This window comes from Diabrotica virgifera, chromosome 2, assembly GCF_917563875.1.
Source record: "Diabrotica virgifera virgifera chromosome 2, PGI_DIABVI_V3a".
Lineage (NCBI taxonomy): Eukaryota > Metazoa > Arthropoda > Insecta > Coleoptera > Chrysomelidae > Diabrotica > Diabrotica virgifera.
In genome coordinates, this window is record NC_065444.1 from 69,359,907 (window position 1) to 69,380,409 (window position 20,503).

A 20,503-nucleotide genomic window follows, 5' to 3' on the forward strand; every position below is an offset into this window, starting at 1 on the left:
CTGAAATACAAATAATTAATTGTTCAAAATATCTTCGTCATTATTCGTCAATTACTTTACCTGAATAGGAGTAAAATGAATCATATTGTAACCAGATTCTTTAGCTACTTGCAGTTTGTTCTCCCAAGTGGAGAAAGATCCCAAACACTTCGCTAGAACGGTTTGGCATTGGATGCAATCCAGGGGCAGATCTTCGTTATTGCCGTATTTGAGGACAGGATCTACAAGAAAATAGCCAGATCCTTGTCTTTCTAAGTTTTCACTAAAACCAAAAACATCAAATTTAAGAAACAAAATAATGTATTTTTTTAGTATGGACTGGAAATTAATATTACAACGGGAAGTGGTACTCTATGAGAGACCGGTAACTAACATATTATATAAAAAAAACAGTGATATTGTGCCGATGTGTGCTTTTGCCCTGGGGTGAGAACCATCCCTTCTCAGGAGTGAAAAAACAAACGTTCAAAGTAAGTCCGGAAATGAATCAACTGACTAATTCTAAGCAACTTTTGTTCTATAGAGTTTTTTCACTTTCCAAGTCAATATTTTCCGAGTTATTTGCGAGTGAATATGTTCACTTTTCAGCAAAAAACTCTACGTATTTATACGATTTTACGCAAATAACTCAAAAAGTATTTTATAGAAAAAAATATTCTTAGCAAAAATACAGCTTATAAAAACTCATCAAAATTTTTTAAAGTGTTTAAAAAATGCCTTATTTTTATTTTTTTAAAAAGTTAAAAAACGTTTTAAAAAAAGTTTTAAAAATAAAACTGGTCCCTTTTTTTATAAAAAAAAATCGTGAAAATCACCCCTAATTTTCATCTCAAACGAAATTAATCGTTACCGCTTCACAAGTTACTTTACTTATGTATTTTTTATATGATCTGTAAGTTTCATCGGTTCGACGTGCTTATTTTTGAAAGGGTTGTAGTTGAAAGGGCTTGAACGAGTCACTAACACGAGTGTATGGAATTTTTGAACAACCATATCTTAACCAATTTTTGTCTTACAGAAAAACAAAAAATTGAAAATATTCAGAAAAGCATGTTGACATTTTTTTACTTTGACGTTTTTGGTATCACTATTAAAGTTATTTTGAAAATATAATACATTTTTTTCAAAATTAAAAAAATTCTTACTTTAAAACCAAATTTTTTCAAAAATAAGCACTTTGACCCTATGAAACTTACAGATCATATACAATACATAAGTAAAGTAACTTGTCAAGCGGTAACGATTTATTTCACTTGGGTGCTAATTAAGGGGTGATTTTCACGATTTTTGTTCATCAAAAAAAGGACAAACTTTATTTACAGGTTTTTTAAACGCTTTAAAAAAGTTGTAATGAGTTTTCTCCGAATTTGACATTCGATTTGGAATTTGACGAATAATAATCTACTTTTCATTAGTAGTGGAGTCACTGAAGGTGGATATGAGCTATTACCTCCGATTTCGTTGAACCTTCATCGATTTGCATGAAAATTGGTAAGTGGTTAGAGGATATCTCAAGGAACAAAGTTGACATGGTGCCAACTTGCGCTTTTACCCTGGGGGTGGATACCACCCCTTCTCGGGGGTGAAAATTATTTTAGTAAAAATAACCTTATAATTCAATAGAGGAACTAACTCTAAGCAAAATTTGTTATATAAAGTTATTGAAATAAATCCAAACTTTTTGAGTTATTAAAGATTAAAGATTTTAATTTTTCATGAGAAAAATGCATGTTTTTAACCGATTTTTTATAAATAACTCAAAAACTATAAGTTTTTACAAAAAAGTTATTATTACCAAAATTGAAGCTAATAAAAAAAAATAAATTCCTTGCTGGAAAAACCTTCTAGTGTTAACTGAAAGTGAGTTATAGGTAATTGAATGTATATTTCTTTCGGCGACTACCCAAATCTAAGTATTCAAGCTTAAATAACGGGAAAATGGTGCATTTTATAACATAAACTTATTAAACATTTGTCAAAGTATTTAAAAATATCTATCAAATGAGCCCCCGAACAAGTTAATAGCATTAAAATTTATGCTCCAAAAATTTTTCAAAATTTATCTTTTAAAATTTCTTCCAAAAAATGTTATTGTTTTTTTTTTAAAATAACTCCGTTACTTTTAAGATATCGGATTCACCTAAAAACCATTTGAAAGCAAAAACTAAGGGCTTTTAAACCACGTTGAATGTAATCTTTTAAACCCCTTACTTTAAAAAAAATAAAAGGTTAAATGGCCCCGGTTACATGGTTTTCGCAGCAAAATTTAAGTTTGAAACGTTTCTATCTCGGTTATTTTGTACCCTACAGAAATAGTAAAAAAAGTTAAATATTTGATACAGAAAAAACTAAAATTTGGTTATATGTAATTTTTTTCTTATATTAAGTATTTTTTGAGTTATTATTAAAAGAAAATAAAAATTACGATAATTTGAAAAAATTCTGATTTTTTAAAATTATATATATTTTTTCAAAAATATGCAATTTAAACCGGTCAAAATTGTTGAAATCATTACTTATGCTAATATAAAGAAATTCTTGTAAGAATTTATATAAATTTTAATATTTGTGGAAATGGCGTATGTTTTATTTTTCACTTTATCCAGAAAAATTCGAAAGGGTTCTCTTATTTTCATCATAACTTGCTTAATTTTGATGCCATTAACTTCTTCTGGTGCTCATTTGATAGGTATTTCGAAGTACTTTGACAAGTGCTTTGTAGGTATTTTTTATAAACTGCATCGTTTTCCCGTTATGTAAGCTTGAATATTTAGATTTGCGTACTCGTCGAAAAAAATACACCTTCAATTACCCACAACTCACTTTGAATTAACATTAGTGTAGTTCTTTAAATGGGAATTGTATTCAATTTCCTATTGTCTTTAATTTTGGTAATAATAACTTTTTTGCAAAAGCTTATAGTTTTTGAGTTATACGTGAATAACAGCTTTAAAACATGCATTTTTTTACGAAAAAATAAAATCTTTGATCTTTAATAATTCAAAAAGTATTGATTTATATTAATAACTTTATATAACAAATTTTGCGTAGAATTTGTCCCTCTATCGATTTGTGGTATTATTTTTAATGAAATAATTTTCACCCCCGAGAAGGAATGGCTTTCACTCCCAAGGTAAAAGCTCAAGTTTGCATCATGTCACCTTTGTTGCTTGAGGTATCCTCTAACTACTCACCAATTTTCATGAAAATCGATGGAGGTTCAACGAAATCGGAGGTGAAAACTTTCAGTGACTGCACTATAGCTAAAACTCTACTTCTACTGGGTGTACGTGTACAGACTTCATACATAACACATTATTTTTTTCACTTTTATAAGCTACATATTTGTTAAGAATATTTTTTTCGATAAAGATAAAATTTTTGCTTTTGGAATTATTTACGAAAAACCGTCTAAAATGTGTTTTTTTTTGTCGAAAAATGAACATATTCACTCACAAATAACTCAAAAAGATTGCCTTATTGAAAAAACTCATAGAACAAAAGTTGCTTACAATCAGTCAGCTTATCTAATTCCAGACTTATTTTGAACGTATGTTTTTTCATCGCCAAAAAGGGGTGGTACTCACCCCAGGGCAAAAGCACACATCGGAACAATATCAGTTTTTTTCTTTGACATGTTAGCTATGTGTATGCCAAATTTCATGCCAATCGAAGCGGCTCTTTAAAATTCGGAGGTTTCGCAATATTTTACCGTGAGTGTATGGACTAGCATGTGCCATGCCAAATATCGGGATGATCTTTTGGTAAATACTCGTAGGCTATTGATTATTTATTTTAGAAAGGAACTACAACGTTAACGGGGTTTTATTGTTTCATTTAGTCGATGGACCTCTAAATATGAAAAAACTGCGGAGTGCTACCATTTAAAGGGGTGCGTTTTTGAGAAAAGGGTGAATTATTCCCGAGGCATAGGGCGAATTAGGGTGAGTTCTATGCACTTTTGTTACAAATACGTCTACAGGAAAATAATTTGAGGTTAAATTTACTATCGAAACATCACATTTTAAAGTCAAAAATATTCTTTTACAAAAATATAGTCAAAAGAAAAGCAAGAAAAAAACACGAAAGATAGTTTTTTTTCCCATAACTTTTTTCCACGGAGATACAGATATAGGCATTGCTTCACAAAAGAAAAACTTCCATCCTTCCTCTTTAAAATGAAGTTCGGTAGAAGTCTCTATGATTTATAGTTTCCAAAATATGATTTTTCAAAGTTCGCCACTCACAGCGATTTTGGCTAATTTCCCTTGTTACTTTTGAAACATTGTTCTGTAATTTCTTTCTACGTAGGTTTAGGTATATGCAGTGTGACATTTAATAGGAAGAAAAGTCGATTATTGTCCTTTTCATGATCCTTTTTCAGTGCGTAACAAATGATAGGAAAAAGGGCAAGTCCGTGATAATACACATTTATGACATTTATTCTAACATGACATTTTAGTTAAATCTGACAGTTGTCACATTTTATTTTCAATTTGGAATAAAAACCAATCAAATGTGTTTCTTGCATTTATAAAATGGTATTTTCTTTGATTTGTATAGTCTTATAAATTATACAGATTATATTTGTAATATTATTATCTAATTAAAAAAAAATATTTTTTATTATGGCGCCATCTATCGACAACTAGAATAACTAGAATAAATGTTATAAAAATGTCACCGACGAAATGTAATCACCGACGTGCCTTTTTTCTGTCACATACAATTTAATGCGTTAGAAAGAAATCGAAAAACTGTGACGCACTGAAAGATGATCATGAGAAATACTGTACCTTTAAAATGGTCTATTACGGAAAGATGTGTGACTATTTTTAAGCAAGATATGATTGTTCAAAATTTTATACTTTTAATGATTTTTGATATTTTTTACGATTATTTTTTAATTTCTCATTATAACTTTTTTTATTGTATATTTAGGTATATACATTGTACAATAAAAAAAAAGCTTTTTTTCTTTACTTTAAAATGGTGTATTGTAAAAAATTCTAGGACTATTTTTAAACAAGATATGCTTTTTCAAAATGTGACACATACACATGCAATAAGTCCCACTAAGTTGGACCCATATGGAAAATTTTTTTATTATTAACTTTATGAAAAAAAAATTAGTCTTTATAAAATGCTCTACACAGTCTAAAACCTAAGATCCAATCATCAGATATAAAATTTTTGTCAATAGTGTATGAGGTATGTTAAAAAATAGGAATTTCGCTCAAGAGTAAAGTACCTTTATATTTCACAATATCAAAAAGTTTTATTAAGAAAAGTTATTTGGAATTAAAAACTATGTTATAACATGCAATTATATTCTTCTAATTAAAAAAAAATAAAAAAAATAAAATTTTTCTCAAATTGCGGATACCTATCCTTGGATATCCTACAGATATGTTGTTTAAAAATAGTCCTAGAATTTTTTGCAGTACACCATTTTAAAGTAAAGAAAATAAGCTTTTTTTATTCCACAATGTATATACATAAATTTACAAGAAAAAAAGTCATAATGAGAAATTAAAAAAATAATCGTTAAAAATATAAAAAATCATTAAAAGTATAAAACCTTGAAAAAGCATAACTTGCTTTAAAAAGAGCCGTACAACCTTATACATACAATAGACTACTTTAAAGGTAATTTATTTCTCTTTCTACTAATTGTACATTCCATATACCTAGAGATGCGTAGGAAAAAGTTACAGAACAATGTGTGCCAAATAATGGGGAAATGGCCCAAAAATGCTGTGAGAGACAAACTTTGAAAAATCCTATTTCGGAAATTATAAAACCTAGAAACTTTTACCAAACTTCATTTTAAAGAGGAAGGATGGAAGTTATTTTTCGCTGAATCAATGCCTATACCTATATCCCTGTGGAAAAAAGTTATGGGGCAAAAAACAAAAATGCTTTTTTTCGTGTTTTTTTCTTGCTTTTCTTTTGAATATTTTTTTGTAAAAGAAATATTTTTGACTTTAAAATGTGATATTTTGATAACAAATTTAACCTGAAACAATTTTCCTCTAGACGTGTTTGTACCAAAAGTGTATAGAACTCACCCTAATTCACCCTGTGCCTAGGGACTAATTTACCACTTTCTCAAAAACGCACCCATATCAATGGTAGCACTCTGCGGTTTTTTCAAATATAGAGATCCATTGACCATATGAGACAATAAAATCCTGTTAACGTTGTAGTTCCTTTTAACTCTCTTATTTTGAACATAATCAATAGCCTATTGCAGCAGTATCTTGTTTGACATGGTAGTATCTTTTTACCTTTTACGTAATAATTTTTATAATCACGTAAATTGGTGTAAAAAGGCAATAATACAGTGATACACTTACCCTTTCTCATAAGTGAAGAAATAATGGAAACTACCAGCTAGCTCCGCCTTTATCTGTGAGTAAAACCCGGTATCGTCGGCATTCTCGCAACCTTCATCAGCACACCATTGCAACTGTTGATATTTGTTTCGTCTAAATTCGTTAAGTTGGTTATTGGTTTTAGAAGGATAATTACAATATAAGTAAACCTTTCTGCCGAATAGAGATGGTCCGACACGGAACTGTATCACCCAGTTCTTCTCTATTCTGTAGAGAGTACATTCCTGGTGTTCGTGATCGTTTAGAGTTAAAACTCGGACCTGTTGAGCTTTTTCCGACATGATATTGTTGTATTCTATTCCTATGTCCTCTTCGTATTCACTATACTCTTCAAGTTGGTTTTGCACAGACGGTAACTTTCGTTCTTCCTCTAAAAAGTAATTCTGCTGCTCAATTAATGTTTCCTTTTCTGTAACTCGATGATGTTCTTCGCTTGTAGTTGCTTGATTAAACTGCTTAGTTTTAATTAAATTATCTTCGTTTTGAACACTTTCTTCTTCTATAATTTGCCTTTGGTCCTTATCAGATGCATAAACCTCTTCTTCAACTTTAGTTGTAGTTATTTGCGCAAACTGTTCGGTTGTAGTAAAGTCAGTTCCGTTTTCAACAACTTCTGTTTCTATAACTTGGCTATCTTCCTTGGCAGATGAATAAGCAAACTCTTCTTCAACTTTAGTTTCTTTTTTGAGATGATTGGAAGACAGACTATGTCTATTTTCTTCTGCTAATTCTTCCTGTTCTTCTGATTCTGTTGGAACATTAACAAATTCGTATTCTTTACTCTCTTGATAATCTTCTTCTTCAGACGTTAAAGACTGTTCTTCTACTTGGTTTTCTTCTTTAATTTCTTGTTGATTTGAATAATCGTCTATTTGAGCTTCTTGTCGATCTTGTTCTTCAGATTTTAACGAATATTCATCTACAACTTGATTTTGTTCATTTACCAAGAATGTACGGTTTTCTTTAGAATCTTCTTGGCTGCGGCGTGAATAAGTAGTTTCTTGTTTTTCTTCTGAAACAACTTTTTTGAATCCTACAGAAGAAGATTCTGTTTGATGAACTTTGTATGGTGACGTATTTTCACTGGTAGCCTCAGAGTCACTAGTACTGGAATAAGTCGGATTTTCCGTACAAGAAATTTTCTGTTCAACACCGGGTTCTTGTCTGCATGGAGCCTCGATAAACTGGGGAGAGGTTTGTTCCTCTGGTTCTGGTATGGATTCTGAAAAAATGAAAATACAAAATAATATATGAGAAGTGAAGACAAGGAAGTTCAGAAAAATTATGTACAGGGCTATTCACTATATTTTGACCCCCCTGTAAACTGCTTTATTTAGAGAATTAGAAAAAAATGTAAAATACAAAAGTTATTCGATTTTTAAATTATGATTTTTTGACATATACATCGTACTAGTGGCGTCATCCATTTGGGCGTGATGACGTAATCGACTATTTTGTTTAATGGGAATGGAGGTCGAGTGCTAGCTTATTTGAAAGTTAATTCAATTCTCTATTCAGTAATATAAACATTAAGATAATTATTTATACAGGGTGCCCAAAAAAAATTTTTTTATTAAATTAATTGACACAAAAAGAAGAATAATGTATGTAATTTATTTAATTCAAAATACATTCTACTGCTGTCAGAAAGAAATAAATGTTTCTTGAACAAATAAACATTAATTTTTACTTAAATTCAATGTTCAAGCTGCCACCCATCTGCCTTTTGGCAGTTTTAACATTGAACTTAAGCAAAAATCAATGTTTATTTGTGCAATAAACTTATATTTCTGTTTTCTAACAGCAGTAAAATGTATTTTAAATTAAATAAATTACATACATTCTTCTTTTTGCGTCAATTAATTTAATTCAAAAATTTTTTTTGGACACCCTGTATAAATAATTATCTTAATGTTTATATTACTGAATAGAGAATTACATTACCTTTCAAATGAGCTGGCACACGACCCCTATTCTCATTTAAAAAAAATAATCGATTACGTCATCACGCCCAGATGGATGACGTCACTAGTATGTTATATATGTCAAAAAATCATATTTTAAAAATCGAATAACTTTTGTATTTTACATTTTTTTAATTCTGTAAATAAAGAAGTTTAGAGGGGGGTCAAAAGATAGTGAATAACCCTGCACATAGTAGGTACATCCGACTCTGTGGAACATCTTTGAGAAACTCACAAACTTTCGATCAGAGACAGCTGCTGAACTCACCAAGAAAAAGCAAACTTTTAAAAAGTTTGGGAAATTAACACTACACAACGGCCAAAAGAAAAGGAACTACCACAAACAAAACCTAGAAAATTAGCTTTTCAAAGCTTAGAAATTAAAATTTCTCAACTTAGATGAAGTCACAAATAGTGTTCTTTGCAAAGGGTTCCAAAGAATTCTAAAGTGGAAACTACTATTACTAAGGTATAGTTCGCCCGCTATAACTTTTCCCATGCGTCACGATTCATTTTCAAACAAAGGACCCCGCAGAAACCTTATGGGAAATGGCTCTCTGTCAAATGCTCTGAAACTTTAGGGTCTGGTAGTCCTTGATGTGTAGAACAAAAGACTCAATGGGCGCGTAGCTCCAAAAAATCATGGTTTTAAGATATAAGCCTCTGAAGTTATAGGTACAATGAGGACGTTTGAGTTAGAATAAATTCATTTTCTCGGGAATGGGCGACTCTAGAGATAAATTATTTCCATCTAATTTCCATCATATAATTTAAAAATAAAAATCGTTCTAATTCGAATCGATTTTTATTTTTAAATTATAATTTTTGGCATATATCTCATACTAGTGACGTCATCCATCTGAGCGTGATCACGCAATCGATGATTTTTTTAAATAAGAATAGGGGTCGTGTGATAGCTCATTTGAAAGTTTATACAATTATCTATTTACTAATATAAACATTAACATAATTATTTATACAGGGTGCTCAAAAAATTTTTTGAATTAAATTAATTGAGACAAAAAGAAGAATGTATATAATTTATTTAATTCGAAATACATTCTACTGCTGTCAGAAAACAGAAAAAAATGTTAATTTGAAAAATAAACATTGCTTTTCACTTAAATTAAATGTTCAAACTGCTAAGAGGCAGGTGGGTGCAGCTTTAATATTGAATTTAAGCGAAAAACAATATTTATTTTTCAAAACATTTTTTCCTGTTTTCAGACAACAGTAAAATGTATTTCGAATTAAATAAATTACATGCATTCTTCTTTTTGTCTCACCTAATTTAATTAAAAAAAAATTTTTGGGCACCCTGTATAAATAATTATCTTAATGTTTTATTGGTGAATAGAGAATTGAATAACCTTTCAAATGAGCTATCACACGACCCCTATTCTTATTTAAAAAAAATCATCCATTGCGTCATTACGCCCAGATGGATGACGTCACTAGTATGATATATATGCCACAAAATTATAATTTAAAAATAAAAATCGACCTAATTAGTAATTTATCTCCAGAGTCGACCATTCTCGAGAAAATGAATTTATTCCAACTCAAACGTCCTCATTGTACCTATAACTTCAGAGGCTTATATCTTAAAACTATGATTTTTTGGAGCTACGCGCCCATTGAGTCTCTTGTTCTACACGTCAAGGACTACCAAAACCCTTACGCCAAACATAAAGTGAAACGAACGTCGATGTGTATATACATTTTGTATACTGTATACTATATTCGCGGTGTGCAAGTACTTGGAAGGGAAACGAGAAACGACCGTGCGCGAGTCGCGGAGAAATATTACAACTATCTTAAATAATTCATATTGTCAATTGAAATTGTCAAATTGACGTATATTTCATACCTTCTGTCATTGAAGCAGAAAAATTATATATTGCTCCACAATATTGATATGATATGCAATTATTATATAAAGGTAAATTTAATTAATTGTATTTTGCTTGCAGTACTGCATTTTAATAACTAATTTTTTTTACTACATACAATTGTTTACGTTTGCATAACATAACCTGCATCTTATTTTTTCTTCTTATTATTTTTTTGGACTATGGCCTTGACAATTATCCAGCAACCAGGACTAATATAATTGGCCAATATAATTAAAAGTGCGAATAAAAGTACAGAGCGTAGAAATAGAGGTCGCTTTGCCGAACTTGCACGGTCCCAATACTACACACATCGGCGTACGTTTCACTTTATGTTTTGACTTAATTTGTTTGAAAATGAATCGTGACGCATGGGAAAAGTTAAAGCGAATGAACAATACCATCAGAAACATCCGAGATCATGTCAAGATGTATCCCAAATATGAAGAACAGTGAAAAGAAGACATCGAGGAAAATCCAAAAATGTAAAAATATACAGGGCGTCAGATTTAAAAAAACAGGAAGTTATAAGCAACTTTTAGTATAACCGGAAGTAGAAAATAGATGAAAAGATTTTCATTAAACGGTTCACTTTTCAAAATCCCTTAATTCCAATTTTCATGATTCAGCTACCTTTAGTTCTTGAGATATTTCTAATTGGCCGTTTATCTGCCTCACCCTGTATACAAAAATTATTTTTCCACTATCACGAGAAGTTTTTACCTTTCACTCTTATATAATCAACGCACGAATACAATCAATTAAAACGTCAAATCTAAACTATATTCTTATGACTACTGATAATAAAACTTTATAGTCTTTGGTGTTACATTATACCATTCTAAAGTTGTGCTAATTTACAACAAAATCAATATAGTGGAATTTGAAAAGACAGGAAAATGTTAAAGTGACCTTAATTTTATAAAATCGATATTTTTATGCTTAATTAAGTTCTTTGGCGTAATAAAAACGAGGTGTTTTCTGCATTTGATATTATATCAAAGTGTGTACAAGTTGAAAGAAATGTATGTTGAGGAAACTTTGTGAAAATTTAAAAATTATTCTTTGATTCTTACGAAGTCTTTTTCAATTATAAATAAATAAATATAATCTGTAAAATTGTAAATTCTGCCTGAAATGCTGTTGAGTGGATCGAACAGCTCAACAGAAATCCCAGATAAAGAAGGGAGTCTATAGTAAAATCCTACTGATATACTATAAGCTCATACAGCTCATAAATAGTAGTATGTCCCGAAACAGGGTGGATTCAAAGAAGATAACAAATTTATGGAAAGCGAGAAACGTACTCTAAGTATTATCCCGTATTCCCATATATTCATATGTATGGCCATGGCCAGTAAAGAAGAGAATATCAAAAATGCTAGAAGCTACTGAAATAAATAAAATAAGAGAAAATATGAAAGAAAAGCACACAAAAATAGACAATATGATTGATAACCAACATATATGGTTCGGCCACGTACAAATAAAAAACAATAACAAAACAAGTTAATAAGTGGAAGCCAATTTGATGAACATCAATAAACGAGATATTATAAATGAGAAAATGCAAAATAGAAAAAGAGACTGGTATACATCGTCGCTGATTTGCAAAAAGGTGCCAAGTGACATTTTATTCAAAAGAGGGCCTATGTGCAAAAATGATAGGAACGAAGGTTCTACCCATTCTGTAAAAAGGGGACAAGTGTATTACTTATTGTTGTTGAGATAGTCTCATAATTATTTTTTGGTGCCCAGTACATTTTTTCTTAAACTGGTTGTGTAAAAAGGAGCTAAGTTCCACTTGGTAAAAATATAAAAATGTTACTTGGCTCCTTTTTGCAACTCAGCCACGACATATTCTATCCTGTTGTAATGTGCTAAGAAGAGACTGCCATATATACATTTTATGCCATTGCAGTGTACTAAGTGATATGAGACGGGAGTTCACTGATCAACTGAGGATTCTTTTTAAAGTTATATACTGTGATTGAGGATTGAACTAGAAGACATCCTAAAAATACCAATATGGAAACTGTTAGCCTTCGTTGAGACCAGATAACTTATAAAGTTTGAAGGAAAAAAACAAGGTATGGTACAAAGTCTAATGACCAAGTACCAAAGATTAACAAACCTCGCCTGAACTAAGAAGAAGAAGGGAAGCTAGGCGGAACAAGAAAACGAGGACGACCCAGAAGAAATATTAAAGCCATCTACTGTGACTAAGGATTAAACCAGAAGAGATCCTAAAAATACAAATAAGGAAATTGTTGGCCTTCGCTGAGGTCATATAACTTATTAGAGTTTAATGGAAAAAAACAAGGTATGGTACAAAGTCTTATGACCAAGTACCAGAGAATAACAAGTCTCGCCTGAACTAAGAAGTAGAAGCCAGGAGGAACAAGAAAATGAGGATGACTCAAAAGAAATATTAAAGCCATACTGCCGTGATAAGGTAAAAGCAGCAAGTGCCAAGACAATGGTTTTGAGTTATTTGTAATTTAAGATTTTTTCTTTCACAATTTATTATTTCTTTAATTCTAAGCAGAAAAACGTTAAAAAACATTAAAAAATATGCATTAATTTTTGACAAATCAAACAATTGTGTTACTTGTTTTTTGGCTGAAAATTCAGCAGTTACTGCTGTTTGCCCTAATAATGAAGTTGTTTTCTTAAGCGGAAATGTAGAATTGTCAGCTTAATGTAAATATCGGTTTTAAAAATAAAACAAAAATGCCGAATAAAGCGGTAGTGTAATCAAATGTAATTCACATTAGAAAAAGAAAAAGTCTTAATTAATTACATAATATTGAAAAAACTATTCGAAATTTATTAAGTCTTCTACGTCATCTTCTTTTAATGAAAGCCAAAAATGTCGTCTGTTTTCAGGTATGAGAGGGCACAGTTGCGAAATTATACCTTGTTTCTTTTGCGTAGGGACACCTCTACAATTATCGCGTAATTTACTAGGAATGGACCGCGATAGTCGTGACGTCAAAACGCCAAAAAAAGGTTTCCAAACACGTTGTGTCTAGGTACACGCTAAAATGTACGCAAATAAAAAAGTTAAACTTCATCAAGCTAGTGACTATTTAGCGTGGGCAGTAACTGTATATTTTGATACACGCTATTTTGATATGTTTAGTGTTTGTTTAGTAGAAAAATATTTGTTATGACGTTTAATTCTACCTAACTTTTTTATTTGCGTACACGTTAGCGTATACAGTATTTCTCATGATCATCTTTCAGTGCGTCACAGTTTTTCGATTTCTTTCTAACGCATTAAATTGTATGTGACAGCAAAAAAGGCACGTCGGTGATTACATTTCGTAGGTGAAATTTTTATAACATTTATTCTAGTTATTCTAGTTGTCGATAGATGGCGCCATAGTAAAAAAATATTTTTTTTAATTAGATAATAATATTACAAATATAATCTGTATAATTTATAAGACTATACAAATCAAAGAAAATACCATTTTATAAATGCAAGAAACACATTTGATTGGTTTTTATTCCAAATTGAAAATAAAATGTGACAACTGTCAGATTTAACTAAAATGTCATGTTAGAATAAATGTCATAAATGTGTATTATCACGGACTTACCCTTTTCCCTATCATTTGTTACGCACTGAAAAATGATCATGAAAAGGACAATACCTAGACACAACGTGTTTGGAAACCTTTTGACGTCACACTATCACGGTCCATTTCTAGTTTATTTTCTGTCATGTGTTTATTTTAACGGATGTTAAATCAGGTGATGTTTACGCAAATGGCAGTATCTGAGAAGATACTGCCTTATGTCATGATATAATACAAACTTTGAATACAAATGTGAAGGAAAATAGCAGTATCTATTTTACTAAGTAGATACTACCATTTAAATTCACATTAAAAATTATGTTCCAGATCTCTGTGTAGGCAAACAGAAGTAATTAGTTATTTATTACGTTGGATACTGCCCGTTACCATCACATTGAGAGTTGCTTTGTTAGTTACTGTTTTTTGTCATTGCTAGTTCAGGTATAAGTTGACTATAAATGTGCACCAAACCCTTTGTAAAAGTAAGAGCAGTTACTACTTAGGTAGGATACATTAATATCTCATTTTTGACAAAAATGTCACTTACTGTCTTTTACAACAGGGCAGCATATACTGTGACTGAGGATTGGACCCGAAGAGATCCTAAAAATACCAAGAAGGAAACTGTTGGCCTTCGTTGAGGTCACAAGTCTTAGAGTTTATTGGAAAAAACAAGGTAGGATACAAAGGTCTTCTGACCAAGTGCCACAGCTTAACGAGTCTCACCTGAACTAAGAAGAAGAATAAGTGAAAGCCAGAAGGAGGAAGCAAAAGAAGACGATACAGAAGAAATTGAATATGTACGATAGACGAAGAAATAGTTCAAACAGAGAGCGGACACCTGAAAACATATGTCTCACTTTATGTCAGTAGCATAGTACAGTATTGCCCAAAATAAACAGTACTGAAACTGAAACACAGATGTATCTTTGTGCGCGCTGTCATATTCAAATTAACTAGTATAGACCTGTCGAGTAATCTTTAAATAATTACTTATTAAGGCCTAATTGTTAAAAATGGTGTTAAATACAGAGGAGCAAGTGTTTCTCGTGGAGCATTATTTTCGCTCATACGGAATCGGCCGACGTAATAGTGCAAGTCTGCTATAGTGTGTGATCAATTCACACAACAGTTTAATAAACGTTGTCCAAGTAATGCTGTAATTTTGAAGGTTGTTGAAAATTACAGCATTAGAACGTTTATTAAAACAGTTGCGTTGTGTGAATTGGTCACACACGTATTGCAGACTTGCACTATTACGTCGGCCGATTCCGTATGAGCGAAAATAATGCTCCACGAGAAACACTTTCGCTTCTGTATTTAACACTATTTTAAACAATTAGGCCTTAATAAGTAATTATTAAAAGATTACTCGACAGGTCTATACTAGTTAATTTAAATATGACAGCGCGCACAAAAATACATCTGTGTTTCAGTTTCAGTACTGTCATAGCCACCTTTACTTAACAAGCCATGAAGTTGAAACTTGGCAACATCTATTGGTAGACCGATTAATTCTGACAGTTCTCATTTGTTTTTAAATAATTTTCACTGTATTTACAGAGAAACTGATATATTTTACAATATTTCGTGCTCTAAATTATAAAGAACATTAAAAAGTATGTTATTATGATAATTTTAGTTCAATATAATATATTTTTATATAAACTTGCGTGCATATAGAAATCCGTCCACTTAAAAATTTTGTCATTTTTAATGTCCTATATTTCCTAAACCTGTTGGCAGATTTAAGTGATTTTTTTAATATATATTATAGCCTAATTCTTTAACAATACCGCTGTAATTATATTAATGCTAACCAGTTAAATTTTTATGGTGTACCGGGCATTTATAAAATACTGAAATTAAAACCAAACTATAGACTCCGGTTTTCTTAACATTCTGTTTTTTTGATTAATTCGCTTATGTTTAACAACTAGATTTGTTCTTTATCAATTCAGGGTGTTTCTAAATAAGTGCGACAAACTTTAAGGGGAAAGGAACAAAATGCAAAATTTTGACGCCTGTATTTTAAATGTAATCATTTTTTTCGAATTCTGAGAAACCTAATAAGTATTTTTGAAAAATTTAAACGCAGAATAAAAGATTACTTTATTACCGAGGGCCGAAAGTCCTTTAGAATGAATAAAAAGTTTTGTTTAATGACATATTTGAAACTAAAAATCACACTAAATTTTCTTAGTTTTTCACCCCTGTAACTTATTCAAATAAACATAGAAGTTTTCAGGGACTTTGGGCCCTCGGTCCTAACGTAATCTTTCACTCTGCGTTTAAATTTTTGAAAAATACTTATTAGTTTTCTTAGGATTCGAAAAAAATGAATCCCGTTTATATTCTTGTTATTGGTTTTATTTTGTATAATAAACGTTACTTACAAGGAATTACTTTTAATATTATTTTGTACAAACTTCTAATTAATAATATTTTCTTGTTCGACTCAAAAAATACTATAAATTTTACCAGAATTTGTACTTTAAAATCGTAGTTTCGAAAGCTGTAGTCCGAAAGTCGGACTACGGACGTCATCAATTGCGGCGTTGCCTTTTTCTCTTCATGGCTTGTAAAGTAAAGGTGTCTATGGTACTGTTTATTTTGGGCAATACTGTAGCATGTATGTATTTATTAATCGCAGACAACTTACAAGATACGATTTGTATGATACATTCGTTTAAAACTCTGTCTGAGACCGAAGGATTAAAAATAAACTTTGGGAAAACTGGACTTATGACAAATCTCGTAATGAGTGGAATTATAACTATCGACTATACCATACAATCATACAACAAACAGACACAAATATCTGGGACACAAGATCAAAATAAGCAGAGACAATCAAACACATGAAATACAGAGGCGAATATTCCTGACATGGGCAGCATTTGGCAAACGAAGCCATATTCTAAAAAGTTAAATTCCCATGTATGTCTCAAGCGAAAGATTTTCAACCAATGTGTTTTCCCTGTACAAACTTATAGAGACTTTAACACTGACGCAAAAATCCGCGAATAAACTCAGAGTTACACATCGAGCCATGGAACGTGCAATTCTAAACGTGAGCCTTCGAGACCACATAACAAACCAACAAATCAGTCAAAGATCAGGAGTTCAAGACGTCATCGAAAGAATCACGACGCTTAAGTGGAACTGGCCAGGACACTTAGCTAGAACGCAAGATGGAAGGTGGACAAGGCAAATCATGGAATGGAGGACCAGAAACTATAAAAGAAGACGAGGACGACCATCGACTAGATGGACCGACAACATAATACTCCAGGGTAATAAGCTAGAAATAGACCACGTTCGGGACACTCAAAGATCCAGGTAGCTGACTACTTTTTTAGTTATTGTATACCTATAGGATGAAAACCTACCTGTTTCCTGCCTAGAGTTCGCGTCCGTCTTTTAATCATTAACAATTTAGTGCAAAAATCGCGATTTTTTCGATTTTTTGCACCCCATTCAAAAGCTAAATAGTTGACATAAAATTACAAAATTTAATTTTTTAGAACATTAAAAAACCTTCAAAATGCCGATTTTTGAAAGTTTAAAAGTTAATTTGTTGCTAAGCAAACTGCAAAATAAGTGAAAATCGTTATTTGTTAATAACTTTTACTAAAACTACCTTAGAACTTTAGTGTTTCACCCAAAGTTGGGTATTGGGGTACTTAACAAACTCTCAAAATTTGAGACCGATCCATTAATTAGTTTAAGAGTTATTCTAATTGTTTATCCCAGAGACCTTTATTTTGCAATACCATAAGACAGAAAATAATGAAGATATGGCAATTCTGCGTATGCCAAATGAAAGTAGAAAACTGATACTATCAAAATGTACTAAAAAACGATAAAGAAATTATCTAATATAGTCAAAAATCCTAATGCCAAATTTGTGAAATTTTGTAGTTTAAAAACATTTAGAATAATTTTAAAAATATTGTCCGTAGAAAAAGTCATTTCACATATTAGAAAAGCTGGTATTTTACACGAATTTTTAAAAATGTAGTTCAATTCGTAGTAAGTGAAGGGGGAGCTGGCAGCCGACAAATGCACGAGTTCAAATACTAAAAAAAGCAACTTAAAACTACTATCATTTTCTATATCTCGGGATCTACTGAATATATTTTGATTGTTCTTTTTTAATTTGTATGTAATTTTTCTGTACATTACAAATATGCAATTTGTCTAGATATTTATTAATTAATAAACAGTCTAATTTGTTTAAACAATTTTTAAAAAAATAATTTTTTTTCAAAAATCCATGATTTTAATCATACTATCCCTATTAATCATAGAAAAAGTTAAGGTATACTTTAATAAATAAATTATCTTCAATAAATAATTATTTAATAAAAATCATTTATTTATTAAAGTGTACTTTAACTTTTTCTGTGATCTTTAATGATACTATGATTAAAAAAATAGATTTTTGTAAAAAAAATATTTTTTCAAGAATTGTTTAAACAAATTAGACTGTTTATTAATTAATGAATTTATAAACAAATTGCATATTTGTAATGTACATAAAAATTACATACCAATTAAAAAAGAAAGATCAAAATCCATTGAGTTGATCCGGAGATACAGCAAATTATATTCGTTTGAAATTGCTTTTTCGGTATTTTAACTCGCTGGATTTGTAGGTTCCCCCTAGTAATCGTTTGCACTACATTTTTGAAAAATCGTAGAGGGTGCTGTGAAGGTATAATGTTTGTGCAAATTTTTTAAGAAAAAATACAAATCCCATTCTTTAAAATGGTATTAATGAGATTCCTTAATTATTATAAACAAATTAGCTGTGAATTAAAAAACATATGGCTAACTTTGTCCCAATGAAAATTTTTTTCTTTGAAAATTCGTGTTAAAATACTATCTTTTCGAATATATAAAAATATTGTTTCTACGGACAACATTTTTAAAGTTATTCTAAATGTTTATAAACTACAAAATTTTAAAAATTTGGCATTATAATTTTTGACTATGTTAATTATTTTTTTATCTTTTTTTAATACATTTTGATACTATCACTCTTCTACTTTCATTTGGCATACTCAGAATTGCTCTATCTTCATTATTTTATGTCTTATCTTATTGCAAAATAAAGGTCTCTGGGATAAACAAATAGAATAACTCTTAAACTAATTAATGGATCGGTCTCAAATTTTGAGGGTTTGTTAAGTACCCCAATATCCAACTTTGGGTGAAACACCAAAGTTCTAAGGTAGTTTTAGTAAAAGTTATTAACAAATAACGATTTTCTCTTGTTTTGCAGTTTGCGTAGCAACAAATTAACTTTTTAACTTTCAAAAATCGGCATTTTGCAGGTTTTTCAATGTTCTAAAAAACTGAATATTGTAATTTTATATTAATTTAGTTTTTGAATGGAGTGAAAACATCGAAAAAATCGCGATTTTGCACTAAATTGTTAATAATTAAAAAACGGACGCGAACTCTAGGCAGGAAACAGGTAGGTTTTCTTCCTATAGGTCTACAATAACTAAAAAAGTAGTCAGCTACCTGGATATTTGAGTGTCCCGAGAAAATCCTTATTACCCTGGACTATAAATAGAGTAACGGGAAACTGACTACAAGCGGCCCAATGTAGAAAACAGTAGAAATAACTGAGGGAGGCCTACGTCCAGCAGTGGACGCGACTGGCTGATTGATGATGATGATATTGGTATTAGAAATCAAACAAAAAATAATAATAAAAACTTACTCTTTTTTTCATTTCGCCGTGAAAATTTATTTCGAAGATAGCCAAATAATTTACACATATGGGCGACTATTATATTAAAAGCATACACAATTAAGACACTAACACAACACTCAACCATTTGTTTTGATTGTCTTAACACCTACTGTTCGAATGCTCATTTCAATATTTGCGAAAAAATTATCATGGGATTTTTTTTAAGATAAGAATATTTAATTGATACAAGAAATTCATTAAGAAGATATGGTATATTTTTGAAAACGGTAAATGCTAGAAATACAGAAGTACTTACCAGAAATGATTTGATACAGTATAATTATTACTATTATTTTATTTTCAGACCTGTTTTCTAGCTCCAAAGTGTGTTAGAAAATATTTTTGAATTTTTTGACCTCGATGTGGTCACTTTTTTGTATTTAATAATCTGTATTCACATAACAAACACTGTGGTATTAAAACAGTGCCGTACTACTAGGATTTTTAAGGTACAAAAATATAAACAAGATAGGAATACATGTTGTTAGTTAAATGATGTCCAACGGCAAATAAAAAAAAAGAACCAACCGTTTAATTTTTGCCAAAAGGACACCGCACACATCTTATGGAAAATATAATGTCATTCAAATGCAATAAAATTTACATGAATAGACCAGGGCGCATCTGTAAAAATATTAGTACATTTGGACGTTGAGAGGTGATTCAAATTTTTTTGCAGAAATTGCTTGAAAATAACTCAAATAATAATATTTGAGTTATCCTCCCTCTCAAAAAAGGTCCGGAACATTGTTTAAATAATCAAAATGTCAAAAAATGAAGGGAAAATTCGATTTTATTCTTCGTTTTTTGATTATAACTTTAAAAGTATTCATTTCCGAGAAAAGTTGTACTGACATAAAAGTTGCGTAATTAAATTTCCTACAATATAGAA

At 30.5% G+C, this 20,503-nt stretch overlaps 1 protein-coding gene across 8 annotated transcripts in view; it reads right to left on the minus strand.

Annotated features, from left to right (window-relative positions):
* The window catches only part of LOC126880072 (glycogen debranching enzyme), a 124,430-nt gene that overhangs the window by 70,342 nt on the left and 33,585 nt on the right, over positions 1 to 20,503 (minus strand). For 7 of the 8 annotated variants that reach the window (XR_007696394.1, XR_007696393.1, XR_007696392.1 and 4 more), the window contains 2 exons: positions 6,360 to 7,620; positions 61 to 262 (listed from right to left, as the gene is read on the minus strand). Coding sequence is in view for 4 of the 8 variants with exons in the window: in XM_050643733.1 (XP_050499690.1) it covers positions 61 to 262; positions 6,360 to 7,620 (1,463 nt within the window). In the remaining 4 variants the exon portion in view is untranslated. Of the gene's footprint in view, positions 1 to 60; positions 263 to 6,359; positions 7,621 to 19,578; positions 20,022 to 20,503 lie in introns of those variants that run through there. The other variant, XM_050643734.1, reaches the window with a different exon arrangement.